This window comes from Poeciliopsis prolifica, unplaced genomic scaffold, assembly GCF_027474105.1.
Source record: "Poeciliopsis prolifica strain line A6 unplaced genomic scaffold, Auburn_PproV2 SCAFFOLD045, whole genome shotgun sequence".
Lineage (NCBI taxonomy): Eukaryota > Metazoa > Chordata > Actinopteri > Cyprinodontiformes > Poeciliidae > Poeciliopsis > Poeciliopsis prolifica.
This window is the reverse complement of record NW_026562420.1, coordinates 2,735,395-2,760,048: the sequence shown is the minus strand read 5'-3', so window position 1 is coordinate 2,760,048 and position 24,654 is coordinate 2,735,395. Positions and strand designations below refer to the sequence as shown.

Below are 24,654 nucleotides of genomic sequence, written 5' to 3'. Positions count from 1 at the left end.
GTTCAATAAATCTCTGCACTCCCAGGAGAGAGAGCCGGGACATTTACCAGAAGCCAAACAGGAAGAGATTAATACAAATCGAACACACAGCAGTGGTGACACAGAATGGCATTCACATTTAGAAAAACTATGCACATATAAACAGCCTAAGTCACAGTGGGAGGATTTAAAGAGCAATAAAAATGTCAAAAAGCCCAGCTGTTCGTGTCAAACCAGAAAACGCTGAAAGGATTTTGAACAGTTTGGAAAATTTCACTCCTATCAAACTCTAAATGATCTTTTTTACCTCAGTTTGAGCGTTCTCTGCCTGTCCTCCCTCTGTTCTCTTAGGGCCAGACAAATCAGTTCCATTTTTTCCCTCTACATGGAATGTAGCTCCTTAAATCCTTATCCTTCTTTGGATAACAGCTTGGCTCTGCTACGTCAAAATGATTTGATGTACTAAATTAGTTTGACCCAGAGAAATATTTGTGCATTTGGCTAAAGAAGGTGTATATTTTAATTCAAAACAAACAAGTAAAATAAATTCCCATCAATAATATTTTTTTATTTTTTGATAGGAATCAACATGTCCAGGCTCTCCTCACCTCGCCAAGCTGACTGGCTGAAATCAACTTTTCCCTCAACAGCTGATGGACTCCCACGGAGGCAGCCTAGTTTTACCTTTTAGAGCTGAACCCAAGAAGCCAATCACCATGACAGCTCCGCCTCCAGTTCCACTGTTACACACCCACACTATGGCTGACAGAGCCTCCAGGTTCAAAGGTGAACTCGACCCCTCCACCATGTGAGGTTGGAGATTCTATGGAGAAGCAACCAGCAAAGGTGAATTGGTGCCTCATAGCCCAAGCTGACTGTCTCCCTCAGGTGGAAGAGTTGAAGTATCTCGAGGTCTTAAACTGGTATTGGTCTGTTCTGGACAAACTGTATCCTAACTGCCAGCTCCATTCAAACACACACACAAAGATGAGAATAAAGTATCAACCCAACCTGTAACTTCAGATAAACACACCAACCTGAGAGCGAGTTGCAGTTTGTTGCAAAGCTGCAAGGCTACAGTGCCAACCACACCACAGCTCCTAAGTTCTAACAATCATCAAAGGAATTCTGACAGAAAAACCCATCAGTAAGTCTTAGAAAAGCTCTGAAGTTTGGATTTCTTTGCTCTTTTCTAATGCTCAGATCCATAAATCTAATGTGCAGCTATAGTGAAATAAAGAAAGTGGTCCAGTTGAGTAACCAGGATTGCTCTTTTGCTGCTCTTATAATCCACAAGTAGTTGAAGAAAGAATTGATTCACATTTAATTCTCATGATTCTACATGTTACAGCTGCTGTATTTTACAGTGCTGGGCCTGTTTACTGGTACCACCAGTAAAGCAGCAGGATGATCACATGGTGAAAGATGACATTTCTTACTTTACTCTCCAACCTAAATTTATTAAAGTGAAGTTTGATTTTTCTCAAATTTTCACAGCAATATTAAATTAATAGAATAAAAGATTCCTTTATTTCAAAGTCTTTAGCATCTTTATATATGAAACACAATGTGCCCAATCTTACATTTGGTCACCTGGCTAGATTGAAGATGAAGCCTAAAACTAAAGCAACAGGCAGGTTTCTCTTCACATCCCATCATTTAACTGCATTAATTCCTTCAACGGGTTTTTACGCTGCGGTGCCTGAGTTGCTCCCCTAATGAGGTCAACACTGGCACATTCAGAGCCCCGTACGTCCTCACCCACTACATTTCTCACTCCTTGCGTTTCACTGAACTGCACCACAGAGAGCGAACAGAACCATAGTAGATCCATGCTGCTGATTCCACTTGACTATTGATGTCCTGTCAGCCCCTAGAGGCCACTTATAGTGAGAAGAGACCGGAGTCAGCACTTACCGAGCCTCCAGGCGCTGAGGAAAAGCACACACCATGTACAATGAAAAAAAGGAGAAAACAAAAGATTGATCATTGTCGTAGAGCTGCTGTAGCTCATATTAATTTTACGGAATGTTTTTCTTATTTGTACTCTTTGGGGAGCTCTAACACCTCGAACGTCAGCAAGTCGTCTTGGTGGATGTGAGAAAATTTTCCTTCCTGCCGTCTACAGGAAGATATGTTGCTGCATCCCCTCAAATGTCCCAGTGCAATAAAAAAATGCTCAGATGTTTCACTTCGTCATCCTCTTCTTCCCTTTACACTCTGAAGCGTAACAGGCACTTTGTTCCCAAACATGTTGTGAAGCAGCAACTCACTCTAAAGGCAGATCTGGAATTCTGACCTCCAAACATCATTGGTCAGCATAGCGGGGAGAGGGAGAGATACTGCAGTGGGCTTTTTTTCTGCAGAGGTCTGAGGGAACATGCTACACATCTCTGCTATCCACGTGCATTTGCACTCGGATCATCTCCGCTTGTTCTGCTTCGCCAGCCAGGACGATCATCTGAAAAGATCGAGCTAAGAAAGGTTTTAATATGCTATTTCTCGTGTTTTCTGATTTCTTATTAAATCTTGTGGTGTTTGTTTGTCTCCCAGAACTCTTCTAAATCAAGAAATCACAACTTCATGCATTAGATTTAATGTTAGGGTGAAAATAGACAAATCAAAAATCTAAAAATAAGAACGAGCCCTCATCAGAAGTACTCTCACTGATCACCTGTGTGCAATACTCCTCAGGATGCAGTGAGGATGAAAATAATCTTTCCATCTGAGTTAATGTGCCTGCTTATATAATCTGGGTTCACGCACGTCTTTATGTAACTGGAAGGGTAAACTCACTGTTTGTGTCGAGGCATCCCAACACTCCGGAGATCCGCTCTGCAAATGAGGGAGAGGAGCTTTACCAGGTCCAGTAGGATGAAGTATGTGGCACACGCACTCCTGTTGACGAGGCTGCTGCCTCCTTCCATTTATCCATTTTGCATGAGTGCATTCAGTCACAGGCAGGCACGCAGGCAGGACACACCGGCTGCGGTAGGTGAAACGTGTAGATCAGAGCCACCTACTTGATCCACTTCCATCCAAATTCAAAGTTATTCTGTAGAGAGTCTCACCTCGTCCTGGTTACTGTCATCCTCCATGCTACAGTTCCCCACTTCTGTCTCTGAGCGCACCGTATGATTCAGCTGGACATCTTCTGGCACAGCAGCTCACTCTGCATCATTTCCTGCTTGTGATTTATATCTCAGTTCATTTCAAATTCATTGTCTGTCCTATAGAGTTTGCATATACAACCACAGCCACAAAGCTGATAGTAGAAGTTAGCCCTGCCTTTAACAGGACTTGTGTTAGTTCAGTCTTTGGCACAAAGCCTTGTAATGTAAGCTGCTTCAGCTTAGCAGCAGCATAAACCAATCAGGTGGCCTAAGAGCTGTCCCAACAACAACCTGCTGATTATCAGAGGGAGGAATGAAGGGAAAAAACAGGAGGCAGGAAGGTGTTAGTGTAGCTTAGTGTGGTGGAAATGTGTGGAATTATTTCCTAATTATTGTTAATCTACATGCTTTAATTTTACAACAGAAGGATTATATTACAATCAACACAAACATTATCTTTGAAAAATCTTAAAGGGGCAGTATTGTGCATTTTCCAGGCACATAGTGCCATTTTGTAGCACAGCCAACTAATTGTTAACTTCAGCTTTAATACAAATGCTGCATATATCAAACAGGACTTATAAAAAAAAAAGTTAGACTTTGTAATTTAATGACTTGAAATTGAGCCTCTGCCTCTTTAAAAATTCTTGCTCTTTCTGAAACTCTGCCTTCAGGAAGTCATCACAACATGCCTCCTCTATTAACCCTTTAGGAACATTTTCATCAGCGATGAACTCGTGAAGTAGTTCAAGCTCCTAAAAGGTGTTTGCTAATTGCTGCTGGCTAGTCTGAAGAAGCTGAGTGGAGGAGTCATGGCGGAGGGCAGCGTGGCAGTGCTAAAGCCATCCAGACATTTTGAAAACCTGAATGGTTGCTAGATTCCTTCATCTTTCAACCTCTGAGGTTGAAAGATCTTTCTGACATGCATGAAGGAATCAAAGCAACACTGAAGGTATTTTATTTATTTATGCATTTTTATTTTTTATTTGTTTTGATGAGGGAATAACATTATAACAGAATATAATGCTCAAAAAAGTTCATTTTATGTAAAACTCTCCTTTTAATTCATTTAGCAGACATATGTGCTGTTAGATGGTCACACAGGGTCGGTGACCTCCGTTCATCTGTTAGTGGATGGAAACTTTAGAGAAAGTCAATAAGATGTGCCACAGGGGAATTAGGGATAAAATACTTTTACAAAAACTGGTTTGAGTGTTCTGTGTTGGATATACACAGACAGCATGCAGAACAAACGTATGTCCCCTCAAATATTTCTTCTATTTTTGCCACTCGGAAGTTTTCAGAACATCTCTGCAACCGTATTTGTTCTCCCTTAGCATTAGCAACAACCACAAACGTGGGTCTTTTAAGTTGCTGCGGAGGAAGTTTCAAAGTTTTTTTTTTTTTTGATTGTTTAAAATCAGACACATTGGAGAAGGATCAACAGCCTCCTTTGGGTTACACTATATAATCTAAATAGAATTTAAGGGCTTGGAGTAGGCCACTCCAGAATGTCCTTTATTGGAGCCATTCAGAGGAGGGCTGATTTTGATGACTGACTGTGCTGCTAACTGTCTAATTGTCCTTCAACTTGAGGTCATAAACTGATTACCAGACAGTTTCCTTCAAGTTTTTTGGAAGAGTGAAGAACTCCTGGATCCATCAGAGATGGCATATCTTCCAGGTCCTGAGTCAGTAAAGAAGCCCAGATCATCACACTACCATCCAAATGATGTTCTTTTCCTGAAATGTTCTCAGTTTTAAGTCAAATCTAACACTGAATTGAACTGAAATGAATATATTTTGTAATAGTACAAATGAGAGCAATATTAGCACAGTTTCATCACAGGACAAAACCCCCCAAAACAAATCATTTCCCACAAATATAATACGAACACAAAGCTAACAAACCAACAACACTGGAAAGAGACAGTTAAAACTAAAAAAGTGTGGATTATAAACGACAAAAAAGATGCTACACAGAAGGTACATAAAAATGGATTATAAATCATATTAAAATACTGACAAAATTTTAGGATTCTTCTTATAAGCACTTTGCGTTACTCTCAAGTTACGTCCTGGTTCAGGGGCATTATTTCTGTTTTTTAGGTATTTTTAACATCCATTTCATTTTGCAGTTGATGTAGCTTGTTTTGTTGCATTTATGAATCATGTTGCATCACTGCCCTGTATTCAACACAAATAAAAACACCATGGCCAGTGTTGATGTTACTTATCTTAAGCTGGGTTCATGACTGTTTGAAAAGGCAATTTTTGTGTCAATTTCTTCATATATAGAAATCAACATAAAACAAAGTAAAAAATACTCTTAAATTGGGATTGTTGAATAAATGCTTAGTTTCATTCAGACTTTGAGATTTTACAACTTTAAACTTTGGAGGATCTGGTTTGATTGATGAGCCTCTGGAAATATGGAGTATCCATTCTGTAGCATTGCAGCTGATTCTCTTTTTGCTACCTTGCCGTGATTTAAACAGCCTTTTGGACAGCTAACTTAAATGACTTAACATTTCTGGTGAACAATCTCATCAATCCAGGACACTAATGGTGATAGAAAAGAAAAGGACAGTTGCATTGATCCGTGGTGGCTAAACATTACTGGGACCAGCAGCAGATCATTTTTCTGTTCCATCAGTGCTGACCTTACAAAATGGACTTGCTAATTCCATTATGTTCAGATTTATTACTATTTTAAATGTCAACACTAATGCACTTACTTACAGCCTAAAACTGCAAGGACAACATGCAGAGAAGAATAAATCTACTTCATCACATTTACGCACAACCTTTATTAGGCTATGCTATACATCACTGTAAAAATTATTTCTGATAAATTATGACCTTGGCCAATGAGTTATTGCACACAAAGAAGATTAAAATTAAAATTGTTGTCAACAATGTACTGATAAAACACATTATTGTGTATTTTTTTCATATTTAATTTGACATTTTCATTACAAATAATACTGCTGAGCCATGAATAAAGTAATGGTTGAGATGGACCAAAAACACATTGGGTGTCCTTATAAGTGAGCGTTTATGTTAGCGCAAGCTAAAACGCCCTCCAGATTCTCTTAAATCTGTCTGAGGTACCAGGGGCCTCAGTCGTTTTTTATGGTCTCCAGCATTTTATTCATCTGTGCAGAATCGGCCATCTGATCACAGAACAGCAATGCAGACGATGAAGAGCAACCAAACACTGGCAGCTTGTGTCAGAGCTTTGGAGGAAACAAAAATGTTGAAAATAGTGCAACATTATTTTTACTGACAGTCATTTGTGTCACTACAACACGAAAAAAAAACATTCAACAGAGATGGTTACATGCAGATGCAGAACAAAGTTTATCTCATTCAAACTGAATTCCGTATGGAGCTAAAGCAGCACTCTGCTGCCCTCTAGTGGTTCCTCCAGCGCAAACTAGACCTTTAATGTCTGCATTTTAAGTCAGTCACGACAATGCGGGATGTAAAAAAATGAACAGAAAACAGATGAATCCATTGGTAAATATTGTTTTTAAAGAAAGAGAGAGAGAAAAAACAAGGAAACAAAGAAAGGATTAAAGAAACAAAGACAGACAGGTGTGGCAGATCTCAGCCTGCTGAGGAATGTGTTCAAACAGGACAAGATTTCTCTGCCATGAAAGAACTGAGCTGATTGAGGACAGCAGCTGTTCTTCAGAGTAAATGAAAACTGTTCCTTTACGTTCACTTCAGTGGTCAAATTCAAGCTCTTGTACAACAGAGCTTAAATTAAAAAAAAAAAAACACAACATTTTATGAGCTACAGTGCTTGTCCTTCCAAGCAGAGTTCCCAAAAACTGTCGTGAAGTGAAAATATCATGACTACAATATATTTTTACTCAACTAAAAGTTAAAAAAAAATCTAATAAAAGAGTTGTTATGGTTTACAAATAATACTCATTGACTAAAAAAATAAAGCACTCCTAACAGTGCTTTATTTTTTCTTCTTCTTTTTGAAAAAGGTATTTTAGATTAATATTCGATTTTAAATTGAAAATCAGAGCAGGAAAAAAAAGGTAGTCTAGAGTCGCGAAATGCAGCGGAATGGCCCTTTATTATTACAATCGGGGGCGGATCATAAGAACTGAGCCACGTTCAGCCTTCTGACTCAGGACGTCCCGCTCTGACCTGCAGAACCAACAGGAACCAATAGGAACCAACCTGACCCAATACGAGGTCGTTTAGAAAGCGAGGCAACCTGCCCGGCTCTGACCAGCCATGTCTAAATGACGCAAAGCAGTTGCAACGACATCAGACAAGCATGGAAGTGAAACCGGATCGAACCTTTTCCATTTCCTTATTTGCAGGCTTTGCTGCTGCTCACATAGCGACGATGTGAGGAAGGAGACAGTCTGACGGCACAAACCGAGACAAACACAAACCGGTAAGGATCTGCAGGGGGTATCGATTAAAACTATGAATCGTTCTGACAATGTGAACAGTTGATGTTTAAAGTTTGGTGAAACCGCTTTTAAAAGCACATAGGAGGAGCCAGAACAATGACTCAAGATGTTTTAGTAAACAGGAAAGTTGAGCTGAAGACTGCAGAAGTTTTAGATGTTTCATAGAGATCTCCTAACTTTACCATTAGAATCGTCTTGCATCTGTTTGTTCTGCTGTGACCACATGACTGTCTTGTACTGTAAACAGAATTGATCTGCAGAAAACTGGATTCTGTGTCGCTGCAGAAGAGTTGAAGCCAGGGCTGTTCCCGGCTGTGTGGTGCCCACTTCTCCTCTGCCAAAACAAGAAATGTTGTATTTTTCTTTGAATTTCTTGGGCCCTTGTAGATTGAAATATTCAAAAATTCTTATCTTTCTTTTTTCTAGAAAATGACTGAAAGTAACCTAAAAATTTCTCAGCTTTTTCTAGCAAATGTTTGACTCTTCAAACTCACAAATATCCAAGTTTTTAATTTCTTTCTAGAAAAGTTTTGGTGAAAATGTTTTTTTTTTCCCCCTAACTTTAATGATCCTAATAGCTGCTGTACATTTCTCCTTATTTGGTGGTGGAAATGTAATGTTCACAGGGACAAAAGATTTCAACAGGATTAAAACAAGGAAACAAGTGAAGTACAATAAACTAAATGTCACAAGATGCAGTATAACACAGAACCAGCACTTATACTGGTTCTGTTGTTAGAGCAAGGCTTGCTGTTTTCTGCTGCACCCTAAAAACATCAGAAAGATCTGACCTTATAAATGCTACTGACCTATTTAATCATGACAGGTTTTATTTTCCTGATGGCGATTAAAACCAGAAAATCCTTAACGTCTGCTGAACTTCTTCCACATTCAGTTTAATAATTATCTGAGCTTGGAAGAGTTTCATCTTTTTCTGGAGGAAATGTGTTATTTTTTTGTAGTATGTATCTATGAACATGCATTGAGACGCCATTTGTATAACATTGCACCATATAACAAACACTACTCAGATACAGATTTCTATTTTTTAAATGTAATTTCATGTTCTCAGTCACCTTCTGGACCTTTCTCACATTGCACTCTGCCTTGCTCTGTCTTCTCAGACTTTCTTTGAAATGCTGCATGCAGCTGGATCCTGCATCCCGACATGGGTCATCCTTGTTTGCACCGTGACTGTGTGTCCGTATTATTGCGCCGCCTCCTTAAAGAAGGCTACCTGCATCGTGCAAGATGGCAGAGCAGACTGCAGCCACCTCAGCCTGAACTCAATCCCTCAGGATCTTCCCGGCGACATCACTGTCCTGGACATGTCTCACAACAGAATGACAGCGGCTCCCCCAGACTCATTCAAAAGATACACGGGACTTTTGCACCTTAGCATTAGCTACAACAGCATCAAAACCCTGGATGAGGGCCTGTGCAGGAGCCTCCCTCTGCTGCAGACCCTGAACTTGATGCATAATGAAGTGCATTTACTCCAAAAGGAGAATTTCAAATACTGCAGCAAACTAACATGGCTGAATATGGCCAGCAACCGGTTAAAGCTGGAAGGAGAACCCTTCTCCTTGCTTCAGGTACATCAGATTTAGGTTGGATTATTAATAGTTCATGTTAAAAATAAAATGGGAGGTTAATAGAACGTATACAGTTAAACACAGCTACATGGAAATAACTCAAATTCACTTCCAGTCAGTTTATTTTAGTTGAAACAAAGAAAGTCAGACACAGACTCATGACAAACAATTATACGTTTCTAGTGCTCCATTCAACTGACCAAGTATTGAGTGCAGAAACTTTACAGTAACATGTCTGTTTCTGCAAAACTGTCTTTGTAGATAGAAACTCGTCTGCATTTGACGGCAGGCATTTCGTCGAACCTGGCGAAATGCCTGTCAGGTTTGACAGGCATTTAAAATCCCTTTTCATCGGTTGCATGGAATATTAAGATTTCAGAGAAAATTAAGCTGAAAACATAACACTGGTCAACAGCCAAACAGTTGTCTGGAGTTTTTCAACTCTTTAGGGTCATGTTGATGTGAGAATCCAAAGGTCACACTGGTTTTGCTCAATCGGGTCAAATTTCTGAACTATGGCGCAACTTGAGCATCAAAATGCAGGACTTGTTCTCACATCTGGATCGGTTCGCTGAGAATCTGGACCAATGAGTGATGAGCAGGAGAGATTCCATCAGGACAGGAAAGAGATCGAGAATTTTACACAATGAAGACATAATGTTCAATTCACATGTACTTACCCTTATCAGTGTGTATCATTCAATGTACAGAAATATAAGTTTGTAACATTTAATTTATACAATCTTTTGGAAAACAATTTTTTTTCTCCTAAAAACTTTTTTAGATGAGAAATATTAACAGAAATGATCTGATAATGTTAAAATATGTCATCAATTCAGATTTCTCTAAATCAAATTAGAATAAAATCCTGACCAGATTGAGAAAATGGATGTCATTTTTGGATTCAGCTGATTCAGTCCTGATTCAGTGTTAGGTTTTCTTACGTCCAGGCTAAAATACACCAATGTTATAAAAATAAAAAACCATCAGGTTTTTTTATGCAAGGCTTCATGATCTACTGTTTCTCTTCTCCTTTGCTGACAAACAGAACCTGAAATATCTTGACGTCTCCATGAACAACCTGAACTCAGCCAGGCTTGGTTCACAGCCTCAGCTGCCCAGCTTGGAAACCTTACAACTCAAACACAATAACTTCAACACTCTGAAAAGTGAAGATTTTTCCTTCCTGAAGGATTCACCCCTCCATGTCATCAACCTGATGTCATCTGTGTCCCTAGAAAAAGTAAGTTGTTTACCCCAAAATGGGAATTGAAATACTTTTGTCAAATACAGAACTGGTTGTAGCAGTCAAATTTCAGTTATCTCTTTTGTTTCCTCATTTCTGTATTTTCATAAATGGTGTGTGGGTGTGTGTGTGTGTGTGTGTGTTTTGTTTGTTTCTTGCAGTTGGAGCCTGGTTGCTTTAAGCCTATTCCAGGCCTGCGTATGTTATCCCTCGATGGTAGCAGTAAGGGCTTCAGATTCATATCTGACCTCTGTTCAGAGCTGTCTGACACAGCGATCAGTGTCATGTCTCTGAGGAACATCGGGCTGAAGAATCTGACAAGAAAAACCTTCTCAGGTTTGAAGAAAACAAACCTAACTCTTCTGGATCTGTCTGGCAACAGCATCGAGATAATTGAAGATGAATCCTTTCAGTGGCTGTCTGAACTTCAGACTCTTAACTTGACTGGCAACAGCATTAAGCACCTGAAACAAAGAACTTTTCTAGGCTTAAAAATGTTAAAAAACCTACAGCTGACTAAAGCGCTGGTGAAAAGTCAGAGACACTCTCCCCCTGTTATTGAGGATTTAACATTTCAACCGCTAAGCAACCTTGAGACCCTGGTGTTACAAAACACTCCATTTGTCAACATCACAAAGAATACTTTCACAGGTCTGATGAGTCTCACAGATCTTGACTTGAGCTGGAGCAATTCTATATTCTCAAGCAAAAAACTCTCCAGTGAGTTCTTCGTCTCTCTTGCCGATTCACCCCTGAGAAAGTTAAACCTAATAGGAAATGCTTTGGTGGGAATTGAAGCCGGGAGCTTCTCCTGTCTGAAAAGCCTCTCCACGCTTCTTCTTGATCGTAATTATATTTGTCAAACATTCAGCGGTAAAGAATTTGAAGGTCTCACTCAGTTACAAGAGCTTCGCATAAGCAATAACGTCCAGAAAATTAATCTGACCGCTGAGGCATTCGCCAGTGTCACTGATCTTAGAGTGCTGATGCTGGGAAAGAGTCTGCAAGCCGAAACCTTGAACCAGGACTCCTCTCCGTTTCGGCCTTTGTCCAACCTCACTGTATTGGATCTCAGCAACAACAACATTGCGAACATCAGAGAGAATTTGTTAGAGGGGCTTGAGAACCTCCGGGTCCTGAAGCTCCAACATAACAACTTAGTCAGGTTGTGGAAGAAGGCAAACCCTGGTGGGCCTGTCCTGTTTCTCAAACACACCCCGAGGCTGCTAAGCTTTGAGATGGATTTCAATGGAATGGATGAGATTCCAAGAGAAGCTTTCAGGAATTTAAGTCAACTCAGGGAGCTTAGCTTTAGCAACAATCTTTTGAACAATTTACGGGACTCTGTGTTAGATGACCTTACGTCCCTTAAGGTTTTACGTCTGGAGAAGAATTTTATCACCTCTGTCAGGCCAGAGGTGTTCAGAACTCCCATGAGCAACCTCAGTGTCCTTGTCATGGGAAAAAACCCGTTCGACTGTACCTGCGAGAGCATCCTTTGGTTTGTCACGTGGTTGAACAAAACTAATGCTAGCGTGCCAGGTCTCAGAGATCAGTACATGTGCAACACCCCGATACTTTACTTCAATCACTCCATCATGGACTTTGACCAACTTTCTTGCAAAGACATGACCCCATTCCAGGCCTTTTATGTGCTGAACAGCACAGCTGTTTTAATGCTGATTCTCACTGCTCTTATTTACCGATTCCACGGCTGGAGGATCCTGTTCTACTGGAACATATTGATCAATCGCACATTAGGGTTTAGTGACGCCAAAGTGGAGGAAGGCAGAGAGTTTGAGTACGACGCTTATGTCATACACGCTGAGGAAGACGCCCGCTGGGTGGAGAGACGACTGGTTCCTTTGGAGAACGAAACCTGCAAGTTTTGCTTGGAGGATCGAGATTCTGTTATCGGCATGTTCCAGGCTGGCTCCATCGTGAATAACATGAGAAAATCTAGAAAAATCTTGTTTGTGGTGACCGAGCGTCTTCTCAATGATCCCTGGTGTAGACGGTAAGTCAAGCACACATTGCTCAGTTTTATTTATGCTGCATTGGGGCAACTTGACTTTCAACATGACTTCTTCTTCTTCTAAATTTGAGGTAAAGAAGAATATAAAGGGGCAGTATCAGATAAAATTGACTTTTGAGCTTTACATTGTGTTATATTGTTATTTCTAGGGTGTTGCTATGATCCTGTAATGCCTGTTTAAGAAATCTTTTAATCTCTTGTGGCAGCCAGTCAGCTGTGCAAAACACCCAGGTTGTCTCTTCATTGAGCTGCAGTCTCCCAGCTGCAGGCCTCCCTCGTTACTCCCCCAATGTTCTCCTTCAGACTAGCCAGCAACAATTTGCAAACACCTGGTGGAACTGCACATCTGCTGAGCTATTTATAGAAGCCACTTCTGTGTGCAGCGCTGGTAAAGCGTTGTTAAAGGGTCAATAGGAACCATGTTGTGATGACCTCCTGAAGGCAGAGTTTCAGAAAGAGAGTGTTTTGAAAGACACAAAGGTGTTAAATATCAAAGTCAAATTTCTTTTAAGTCATATTTGATATGTATAGTATTTCTAGAACAACTGAAGGTAACATAGTCACTTGATTGTGGACTATGTGCCTGCAAAACGCATAATACTGCCTCTTTAATATACAATGTAATGCATATTAATATAATATAATGTAGGGAAATTATACATGACAACAGTTTTCAGTAGCAACATTAGAGACTCATGTCAATTTACGTTTTTTTGTTCACCTCATGTAAGCTGACTCCACTATGTTCAGACAACACTGTGTTGGCTTAATGCCAAATCCTGCAGGATTTCTCCAACACTCGTTAAAACTGGGTCTTTGTCATTAGTGTGTGTTTAAGCACAGACTAAATTTAGAAGAACTTTAACACCAACCTCGTAGTAGTACTGTTTGTATGAACCGCTTTCTTGATTTCACGACGTATCTTTTAAAGCGCATCTATTTTTTGTGAAAATAATAATTGCGCTCTTCAAAGCTTTTTCACCACTTGATTTTTTTCTTGTCCTCATTCAGATTTAAAGCCCACCATGCACTTCAACAAGTCATCGAAGCCAGCAGAGACTCGGTCGTACTGATTTTTCTGCAGGATGTGCACGACTACAAGCTATCTCGCTCACTTTTCCTCCGCAGAGGCATGCTGCGTCAAAGATGCGTCCTCAACTGGCCTGCACAGAAGGAAAGGATCCCAGCCTTCAACCAGAAGCTTCTCATTGCTCTGGGAATGACTAACCGACTGGAGGAGTGATTGTTTCCCAGGTGTTGACAAGCTTAGATGCAATTCTGGTTGCCTTTATGCACTATTTTCTGCTTTCTGCCGAGATATTCTGCTTGCACAAGAGCTGTTCAACCAAAGAGTAGAATTTGTGATGTACTTGAACAGTGATGTAGAACTTGACCACATAACAGAATGATGTCACAGAATGTATCATCATCCAAGCGAGGAGCATAATTATGGCAATGCATGGGAGAATGTTAAAATGCAGCAGTGGTTACAACTACAGTGTTTCAGAGCCACATCAATCCAAATGATGCTTAATTATGTTTTCCAAAAATTTGATACATTCATAGTGGCCTACTTGCAGTTGTTAGCAGCTTTTCCCACATCATTCAGATTATAACTTTTTGGAGAGAAATTACGGTGGCCTATCAAAAGGAAGACCTGGTTTCTGTTACCGACAGGGCAAGATATTATTTAAGTACTTGGGATCAGTATTGGATAAATGTTTTTAACAAATTGTCTGGAATCTAGCCCAGTGCTTGCTTGATTATGTAAAAAATGAAAAAATAAAATAAAATACTTCACTCATCATATAGGAGAAATTATAGAGACTGACCTGACATTAAATTATCAGACTGGATGAAAATTTAGAGTAATGTTAAAGAAAGAAAATGAATCTCATTTTATCCTGGACTACTGTTATCATTGTCTCTGTTTTCTAACCCACATTATTATGATAACATGTAAATACTTAAAGTTTACGTCTATTTTTCACAGCTTGCAACAATACAAATGCATAACTTTGCAATAAAAACAAAATACACACACTGGTAGCTCATCTTCAGAAGTATTTTCTGGTTATTGTTCTGTAACGCCTCCTGACTGGTGGAGTGAGCTGATGCACTTCTGGACCCTGGAGTTGAAGACGCTGGTACAGATAGTAATATTCATTTTTTGTCCATTGTTTTATAATCAAATTTTCTCAGAAACAAAACTTTGGGCTATCAAGCCAAAATCATCAAAATGAACTGAAATAAATGCTTGAAATATAAGCATTTGTGTGTAATAAAAAACAAAATTAAAAACGTATTATTATTATTATATATTTTTTAAAGTTAATTAGTGAATCAGTTGATGATATAATGTATTGAAATGCATTATAAGCTGCCCAGTATAAGCTGTCCTGACATCTTGTGGTTACTGGACATTATTGCAGCATTTACTAATTTTAAAACACAAAGCAATTGTTTTCAACATGACTGTTTTGATGCCTTATAAGCGTGTTTGATTATGAAATATTAGCTTTATCAAGTGTCATATATAGTGACATTTTTTGGTTAAGAAATAATATAACATCTCTGGATAATTAATGTGTTCAACAGCATAGCACAATAGGGTGCTGTTATCATATATAAATATTTTTTTCTGCACAATGAATGCAAACATAGCCAAACATTTTTATGAAAGTCTTTTTAAACTTAGTGCATTTTTCAAAAAAGAAAAAAAAAGAAAGAAAAAAACTGAAGTTCCACAAATATGAAAGTAAACATCAGAGATGGGCAGATGGAACCAGAATATCAAGTTGATATTAGTATGGGATCAATAGGCGCATGATAGGATAGATATTTTAGTACCAGATTCTCTCTCAAAATGTTGTTATACTTTTGTATTGAAATTTCTCAACTCTCACACAAAAAATATCTGCATTTCCTCTCAAATGGTAACATGATTTTCACTACTGAACTATTTTGTAGACACATATAAACTTTGTACACATGCTATCTGAGTTATGTACAAATTCATTCAAAGAGAAAACACACACACACACACACACACCCACACACACACACACCCCCCCCCCCCACACACACACACACACACACACAAAAAATGGTACCAGTATCAGTATTGGAGATACTGGCCCTTAGTTTGGCTCCTCTTCCCTAGAGAGGTGCCAAACATGCAGTATGGCACCTCTCTAGTAAACATCCTTAAATCTGTTGCATTCTACTACATACAAATAAATACAACATACACTTTAAAGGAAGAAAATAAAATCTGATTAGATTCTGCAGAGGCAGTGAGAGGTTAACTTATCTGTCCAGATGGTACTTTGTCCATGCCTGCTCCTTTTATCATTCCTCTTTTAATGATAATAATTCACGTGAGTGAAGTTACACCCTCCTCGACCACACCTTCTTCAAATCTCAAACATTTGTGCAGCAAAATCTTTTTGCTTTACTTTTCTTTGTGCCGCTTTAAAATCAGTGACACAAATGAAAAGTTTTTTTTTTTTTTTTTTACAAACATTTGGCATGAATTTTGATTGATTTTCTAAAAGTGGGTAGACTGGTTGACCTTTTGACCTTTAAACTTTCATTAATATCTTCAAAGTCAAAGCAGCACAAAACAAACATGTTTGCTGCACAAACGTACTTGAGTTGGTTGACAGCAATTTTATATGATTTAAAGAAAGTGAGCGTGGCTGGTTGACCTTTCATGACCTCTGGAAACATTTCTTAATATCTTTAAAATGATACTGGCACAAACCAATATTTTTGCCGCACAAACGTTTCACACCAATTTTGTCTGATTTGAAGAAGATGAAGGTTGGAACCCAACTTCACTCAGGTGCCATTTTTTGAATCCCAAGTTCTATATTTCTTAAACTTAGATTCATTTTGTTGTCGTTGTACAAAGACACAACACAGTGAAATTGTAGTTCTATGATTATTCTGTCTTGTTGCTGCTGACATTATTTCAAGGCCATGCCGGTTGCAAATATCCAACAAGAGGTCTTTCTTGTTGAGCTGTGAGATGGCTGCATGTAGCCAGATGCATTAGCCATCAACTGTAAAAATATTCATAAAAGATAAATGACACAGATACCTCTGCTACATATTAACCAGTCAGGTTTGACATTGTGCAAAATGTTGGTGTTCCTGCTATTCAATGAGATAAAGAGCTGAACAAAGTTCATGATCTGGGCCAGCCAGCTCAGGTATAATATGAATGATTAACACTTTTATTGCATCATGTCTGCAATTAAAACACACCATATTTAATAACAGTTTTACATCAGTGCAAATCTGTCCACTGTTGTGAATAACCAGTTTATTTTAAGGTACTACTGAGAAAAAAAAAAAAAAAAAAAAACAGGTTACCTGAGGGCAAACAAACCGAGTATAAAGTCAACCTTTCCCAGTAAGCTTTGAGCAGATTGGGGCCAAAGAGGGAAGGAGCAGTGAGGGCAGGGCCTTTGTCTCTTCCTATTAATATTCAGGATCATAAGGACAGACTGGTGCTCATTTCTTAGCATTCAAACAAGTTGGACAGACAGGATAGAAGCATGGCAGTTTTATTTGGAAGCTACAGTTTACCATTTCTGGGAGCTAGCATCTTCATCGCAGCTCTGACCTACATCACCTACAATCTGCTGAGCGGTTACCTCCAGAAGTGGTTTGGGATGAAACCTATTCCAGGGACGGGTTCCACGTACCCCTTAATTGGAGACGCACTGATGTTCAAAACCAACGCAGGAGGTAAGAAATGTGCCAGAGGACCGTAATGTGAAGTACATTTTCCTTCTGACCAAACTGTTTCTGTCTGCACCTTGTTACAGATTTCTTCAGTCAGATTGTGGGTTTTACACAGGACTTCAAAGATGCGCCGCTGTTTAAGATCTGGATTGGACCAATTCCCTTTGTTGTCATTTTTCATGCTGAAAATGTTGAGGTATAGCAGCAGCACAACATACCGACACTTCACAATGAGTACAGTAACAATATCATTGAAAGGTTCAAAACTTAAATCATATCCTACCTGAAATAATTTTACACATATAGCAATATGTATCAAGTACTTACTTTTTATTTTGACTCTTCTTTTTAAAACGGAAATTGCTAACTTTTGGAAAATGTGTCCCTGGCTGCACAAAACATGCACTTAATACTTTTGTTTTAAGTGCAAATCTTTTTGCAAAAATGATTGCATCAATGCAGCGTGGAACGATGTGATCAGCTTGTTGTCTCTGGTATTTTTCATCTTCCTTCCAAACAGCGATGTGGTTTAGGTCAGGTAACATCAAATGTCATTCAGTGACAGTGATATGATGGTAATCACTCCAGCTAGTTGTATTTCTCTAAATATGCGCATGTCCAACGTCCTGTCCCAAATTAAAGGTGGGTTCATCCCACTGGCATGTGAACATATAGCTACCACGGTTTTTCCTTCCACTCAACCTTCCAATTATGTGCCTGAACTAACAGCTTATTTAACAGTGAGCTTTAACAATGAGTCCATTAGTGCCTGTGTTGCTGTCGAATCAGCATTTTGTTTTGCTATGAAAACACATTTCTACAATATCTAAACATCCTGTAAGAAATTATCTTTGAAACTGAATTTGGTTAACGACAACCCAAGATCATCACAATGAACAGAAACAAACACCTGAAATAAATAACACTGTGTGTAACAAGCTGCACAAGTTTCACTCAGAACTAAATTGCTCCCACAAATGTGCTCTTCAACATTTTAGTTTTCTGAGCTGCACCAGCATAAATAAAGTGCAAGTCTCACCAACTGAATACAATGTGTTAACTGAAAACAATGTTAACTGAAAACATTGTGTATGTGTTTGCATCCCAAACGAACGCATCCCATGTGTTTAAGATGCATTTGATCTTTTTCCCATTGGTGGTCATGCTTTTCATTCTCACCCTGTTATGAATCAGTGTAACAGAGTCTCAGTAATGACCTTAATGACCTTCTGTCTAGTTCAAACCTGCATCTGCAGCCAGGTTTTGGGGGCATGCGTTAGTCTGAGCTCTGAGATGGTCTTCACAAAGTTATTTTTAATAACTGTGGTTGAAATGTGTTACCTTTGTGACTGGCCAGTTCTTATCACCTAAACTATGTTTTGTAGAAGATTCTGGGCAATCCTGTTCACCTCACCAAGGCTTTTGCTTACAAATTTCTCCATCCTTGGCTTGGAACCGGCCTTTTGACCAGGTACAGATGTTACATTCACACAAGCAAAAAAAAAAAACTAAACACAGCAGCTAATGTCATAAATGAAACTTTTAACATTAAATTCAATTCTTTTGAGCAACATAGTTGTAGATATTGCTTGGAGTCGTGGCATAGATGGAAAAAAAGTTTCTTTTTTTCAGCACTGGGCAAAAGTGGCGACAGAGAAGAAAGATTCTGACTCCAACCTTCCACTTCTCCATCCTCACCGACTTTCTACAAGTGATGAATGAACAGGCGGAGATCCTGGTGGAGAAGCTGGAGAAAAAGGCGGGGAAAGGTTCTTTCAACTGCTTCAGCGACGTCACCCTTTGTGCGCTGGACATAATCTGCGGTGAGTAGATGCTGCGTTTTCACAACGAAAAGACAATATTCTGTCAGAGTCTCATGATGAGGTCAAAATCAAATACCGTGAATGCAGGGAAAAAGTAACAAAAAGAAAAAAACAAAAAAAAGAAATAGACCAGAGATTTATTTTGCATTAAAGACTCAAAACTGAAGACAACCAGTTGAGCAGAAAGTAGAAAAAGCTTTGCTGGGTTTATAATTTGCTGTAAGAGAACAAGCCTGGGTTCTTTAGGTTTCTGATGTTCTGATTTAATATATAGCTGCAGATGTTTTGCCAGAGCTGCCACTCAAACAGCATCAGTTTTTCCACACCATAATGACACATTACATGTTAAATTAATGGAAGAGTCTCCTCAAATGGCCATAAAATGAATTAAAAAACATAATATTCTCAAAGACTCGTGGTGTTTGTGACCCGTTATATGTCTCATGTTTGTTATTGTCCTCCTGAGCATGTCTGTATTGAATATGCAATGGAAACAGGATATGAAAGGGGCAGTATTATGTATTTTCCAGGCACAAAGTGCTATTTTATAGCTCAGTCAAATAACTATGTTGCCTTCAGTTGTTATAAATTTTTTGTAAATATCAAATTAATGAAATTGGGCCTATATCTCTTCAAAAACTCCTGCTCGTCACAACACGGCTCCTCTATTAACACTTTAACAACATTTTGCCAGCGTTGCTCTGAGAAGCAGCTCCTATAATGAGCTCTGCTCCTGGTGTTTGCTAATTGTTGCTGGCTGGTCTGAAGGAGCTGAGTGTTGGAGCCGCAGTGCTAGGTTCACCCAGCCACTTTGCATAGCTGAATTGTTGCCATGGGAGATTAAAGGATCCCTCAAACATGCATGAAAGAATCATAGCAACACTCTAGGTATGAAAAGAAGAGAAGAAAATGGCCAGAAATGCAATAATAAAGTGCATCCAATCTACTTTTCCTATTACTACTATAATATAATGTCAACATTGTGGAAAACAATTGCTACAATGTTTTTGCTATTGTTTGTATTTCCACACATTGTCCAAACATCCAACCTGAAAAATGCTTCTATCCAGACGCTACAGATATCATTTATATTCATACATTTTGAAACACTTTTGTCACACAAGTGTTTCAAAAAGGGAGATTACACTTAATAACAGAAAATACTTTACTTACTTTACTCACAGTAGCGAAAACAATTGCCATCTTTCTCAAACATACGACTAAAGTTTAATTAATAAATCATAATATTATTGAAAATGGAGCTCACTTACGCTTTGGGGAATATTAATAAAACAAAATCCCAAATGTATTTCAGAAAGATTTTTTGCTCTCCAGGGTTTCCTTTACCAGAGAGGTTTTGCTGATTTCAGTAAGATACCACAGCACATTCTGCACATTCATCTGAGTGACTGTTGAATTATTTTGTTCCAACTCTGTATTACTTCAACTTTCAGTTTCCTATACACTTGAAGTTTTGTCTTTGTAGTATTTTCAAGTAAATTTAATCTGAATTGTTTTGCAGAACATGTTTCCCTTTTTAATGACACGTTTTACTTTGGTTTCGAAACTGTGTGCAAAGTACAGATGTGCAACTTCATATACATTCATTCCTCATTAAATAATAGACTGAAAATGTGTGAGTGTGTATTTGTGCCATGATGTAGGAACAAATATCTTGATATGCAAAACATCTTTGCTCTTTGTTCAGAAACTGCGATGGGAAGGAAAATTTATGCACAGAGTGATTCAGAGTCAGAGTATGTCAAGTGTGTTTACAGGTATGCTTTTTAGCTTCCTCACGGACAAATGTGAAACGTCAAATGTTCAAAAAGCTCACCACCATGTGCTGCCTTCAGGATGAGTGACATCGTCAGCCACAGACAGAGGACGCCCTGGTTTTGGCCCGACTTCATCTACTACTACTTCGGTGAGGGGAAGAACCACGACAAGACGCTGAAGATCCTCCATTCCTTCACCTACAAGGTGAGTTACTGAGCCTGGGGCTGAGCAGACAGCTCAACAGCTTAATGTCGTCCCTAACAACATCTGTGTGCAGGTGATAAAGGAAAGGTCTGAAAACTTGTCCTACATTGAATCAGACAGCGACTCTGACCACGGCAAGAGGAAGCGACAGGCTTTTCTGGATATGCTCCTGAAAACCACGGATGAAGACGGCAACAAGCTGAGCCATCAGGACATCCAAGAGGAAGTGGACACCTTCATGTTTGAGGTTAGTGGTGAGAAGAGCAGTAGGTTATTTTAAAAAAGAAAAACAATATCACAACTGCAAACGCATGATCTCTTTTCCAGGGTCATGACACCACGGCTGCCTCCATGAACTGGGCCCTCCACCTGCTGGGAACCCACCCTGAGGTGCAGCAAAAAGTTCAACAAGAGCTGCATGAAGTGTTTGGTAACATTAATATGGCCCGTCGTTCTCTTCTTCACTTATTAACTTGGTTAATATTCCAGCCCAAAGTACTTTGAATCGTCTTTATTCACACTCATTGTTCTCTCATAAATTTAACAACCATGACCACCTTTTGTTGACATATAACTCCCCTCTTTAAAAACTATTGTCTCTGCAGTGTGGAATAATGTACAGTGTGCAGTTTGAGCTAGAAGGCCTTTGAGCTGCAGTAAATGCTAATTTTGTAACAGCTGAAGGAACTAAAGATGCCCTGAAGAGCAGGCGCATTAATTAAACCATAATTAAATCTTGTACTGAAAAGTTCAATTTCCTCTTTATACCCAGAGCAAACGTCTTTATCCAGCATACAGAGCATTGTATCAGGACCTGCTTCACTTTGTCTCATTTTGTCATGTTACCAACAAAAATGTATCTTGATGGGATCTTATGAGAACTACCAACAGAACATAAAACATAGTCAAAGGATCCATCCCCCATCAACACACCCGTCTGTGCGTCCAAAGGTCAACAGTCCATCACAAGTCAACACAGAAACAGCCAAAGAACATTCTGGCCTTCGTTTGGTGGAACATTAATACAATCCTGAACACACTATCCACACTTTGAGTCTCGGTGGTGGCAGCGTCATGCTGTGGAGATGGTTTTCTTCAGCAGGGACATGGAACTTGTTCAGAGTTCCTGAGCTGATAGAGTTTTTACATCTGCATTTGTTTAGTTTGCCTTGTCTTGGTTGCTGTGTGAAGGTTCGTCGGGCCGACCCATCAACATGGAGGACCTGAAGAAGCTCAGGTACCTGGAATGTGTGATCAAGGAGGCTCTGCGGCTGTTTCCTTCGGTGCCTTTCTTCGCTCGAAGCCTCTGTGTCGACTGCAATCTGAGTGAGTCACACACGACAAGAACACCTCGGATTAACATATCCGTACTGTGGTAGTCGTTCAACAACACACATTTAAATTACATCGTCAAATTTGACTTAGAATGTGATCCACATGTACATTGTTTTATAAGGATATTATATAACATTATTTCCAATGATACTAGCTCTCAGCTGATGTCTAGAAATATGGACATTTACATGATCTAAGTGGTTTCACAAAGCCACAATTCCCTAAAGAAGATTGGGCAATTTAAAGAAAATTTCTTCTTTCATTTTGTCAAAATGTTTAAAAAGTGGTCACTAAGAAACAGTGCCTGCCAGTTCCTACCACATAATTTCTCATGTGTTTCCCAAGTAAAACAAAAATTGAGAAACAGAAGCACTTTAGCTTAGTTCTTCCTCTAAGCACATGGGAAATGTTTACAGTAGGGTGCACTGATTTATCGGTCAGCCAATTTATCGGCACCAGTTTTTTTGTTTTTGTTTTGGGAGATCAGTGATCCACCAATACTTACATCTGAAGCTGATCTTATCTATTTCAGAAAAGGTCTAAAAATCAGTCACTGTTCTGCTAGCTGTAAGAGAGACTGATCTTGGTCAACACCAATTTCTTTTTCCTGAAATGTCATTAAATATTTTGACAAACAGACTGGCTGACCAGGTCATGTCTGCACATTTGCACTTCATAGTCACCTCACTTTTGCTTTTTTAGTGTCAATTCAGACAAAACAAATTGGCGTTGGCCAAAATTGGATTCGGTAGGTCAGGCTTTTTAGAGAACGGTAACTGGCAGTCGGCCAAAAACCTGCAATCAATGCAGCCCTAGTTTACAGTCACTGACATGAAAAAGTCATCACGTATTTTCCTAGAGTGAATTTTCAAAGTTCCAGCTTCTGTGAAAGTAAAATTTGTCAGAAGCTTGGAAATTTTACTTCAACCTGGGATAGTCTGTAGATAATTGTTCTTTGATTTTACACATGTAGTAATTAGTAAAAAATAAAAATAATTAAATTGGTGTTTACTTCTGTTTTCAGATGGTTTTAAAGTCCCCAAAGGAGCGAATGTGATCATCATCAGCTACGCTCTTCACCGTGATCCGCGGTACTTCCCAGAACCGGAGGAGTTCCGGCCGGAGCGATTTTTTCCCGAGAATTCAGCTGGAAGGCCTCCGTACGCATATGTCCCGTTCTCCGCCGGACTCCGCAACTGCATAGGTGAGAAATGTAGATTTTAGGTTTTGGTCTTTTCACTCACAGGCTTTTGTTTAGCGTGCCATGTCTCATGCTGCTGTCTGTGTGGTATTGTGATGTTCAGGCCAACGTTTTGCGCTGATGGAGGAGAAGGTGGTCCTGGCCTCCATTCTGCGTAACTTCAACGTGGAGGCCTGTCAGAAACGTGATGAGCTTCGTCCGGTAGGGGAGCTCATCCTGCGGCCAGAGAACGGCATTTGGATCAAACTGGAGAAGAGGGAACCGCTGGCTTCATAATTCAGATTCTTGTCATCCATTCATTCAATTATTCATGATGTTAATTTTGTAAATTGAAAGTTGTTGAAACTGATTTGTAATCTAAATGAATACAAAAAATGTACCGTTTCTAGGGTATTTTATTATTCTTCTATCGCTTTTGTAGCACAAAAAAACTTAAAGGGGCGGTATTATGTAAAAATCAACTTTTTTGAGCTTTTAAATCATGTAATGTTATTCACTCATCAAAGTCATAGCTGGAGTTTTGGCTTGATTCTTTCATGCATGTTTTGAGAATTTAGTTTTTCTTTAAAATATTCATATTATATTGTGGTTTTATGCCACTATAAAACGCTGCATATGAAAGTGGATCCTATCACAGAACAAAAGAGTTGAAATGAACTGGAGGGAATTTGAGCCTTTGTTTTGTTAAAATAAGCACCAGATGGCGTTAGTGAGTTCAAAGGAGGAAACAGTTACTATGTGGAATAATTTGGGGATTTCCTGTAATTGCAATTGTGTGTAAAACTGTGACGATAGTGGAAGAAGCCAAATAGAAAAAGAGCTGTGTTTATGCTTCAAGAAGTAAAAATGACATATTTCAATCATTGCTTTGGACACAGGTTTGTTTTTTAAGAGTCAAAACAATAACCTTATGTCTAAACTTTGTGAAGGTTTTAAAATGTCTATTATTTCAAATTGATTTCCTAATCAATATTCAAGCGGAAAGAGCAAACTTTGTGAAAATCCTGTTAGCAGTGATCCAAAGTCTGTCCAGTTTGTGTGTTTAGAGGGCGACCCAGACAGGACACAGGCAGACATATGAAAATGAATTCATGTCGTTCTGAGGCCCTTTCACAGACAAACTGATCATAATCAGACGTATACG

At 39.1% G+C, this 24,654-nt stretch overlaps 3 protein-coding genes across 8 annotated transcripts in view; 2 read left to right on the top strand and 1 right to left on the bottom strand.

The window, feature by feature from the left end:
• sorbs2a (sorbin and SH3 domain containing 2a) overlaps positions 1 to 3,298 on the bottom strand; it is a 66,936-nt gene extending 63,638 nt beyond the window's left edge. For 3 of the 5 annotated variants that reach the window (XM_055056573.1, XM_055056578.1, XM_055056588.1), the window contains exons 1-2: positions 3,051 to 3,298; positions 2,776 to 2,965 (exon numbers count right to left, since the gene is read on the bottom strand). The gene's annotated coding sequence lies outside the window, so the exon portion shown is untranslated. Of the gene's footprint in view, positions 1 to 1,896; positions 2,206 to 2,775; positions 3,000 to 3,050 lie in introns of those variants that run through there. The other 2 variants (XM_055056575.1, XM_055056579.1) reach the window with 2 other exon arrangements.
• tlr3 (toll-like receptor 3) lies at positions 2,390 to 14,462 on the top strand. 2 transcript variants are annotated; one of them, XM_055056599.1, is made up of 6 exons: positions 2,390 to 2,463; positions 7,442 to 7,518; positions 8,662 to 9,132; positions 10,181 to 10,375; positions 10,540 to 12,395; positions 13,425 to 14,462. In XM_055056599.1, the coding sequence occupies exons 3-6, from the start codon at positions 8,674 to 8,676 to the stop codon at positions 13,654 to 13,656; spliced, it is 2,742 nt and encodes a 913-aa protein (XP_054912574.1). In that variant the 5' UTR covers positions 2,390 to 2,463; positions 7,442 to 7,518; positions 8,662 to 8,673; the 3' UTR covers positions 13,657 to 14,462. The 2 variants fall into 2 exon arrangements, with proteins under 2 accessions (XP_054912574.1, XP_054912572.1); XM_055056597.1 differs by lacking the exon at positions 2,390 to 2,463 and having other exon boundaries at positions 7,244 to 7,518.
• A 2,378-nt stretch (positions 14,463 to 16,840) lies between these two features.
• LOC129376953 (cytochrome P450 4V2) lies at positions 16,841 to 24,373 on the top strand. Its single transcript, XM_055056662.1, has 11 exons — positions 16,841 to 17,171; positions 17,252 to 17,364; positions 18,554 to 18,639; positions 18,801 to 18,991; positions 20,700 to 20,769; positions 20,848 to 20,974; positions 21,048 to 21,221; positions 21,302 to 21,404; positions 22,166 to 22,300; positions 23,334 to 23,513; positions 23,614 to 24,373. The coding sequence occupies exons 1-11, from the start codon at positions 16,979 to 16,981 to the stop codon at positions 23,784 to 23,786; spliced, it is 1,545 nt and encodes a 514-aa protein (XP_054912637.1). The 5' UTR covers positions 16,841 to 16,978; the 3' UTR covers positions 23,787 to 24,373.
• Positions 24,374 to 24,654: the final 281 nt, after the last annotated feature.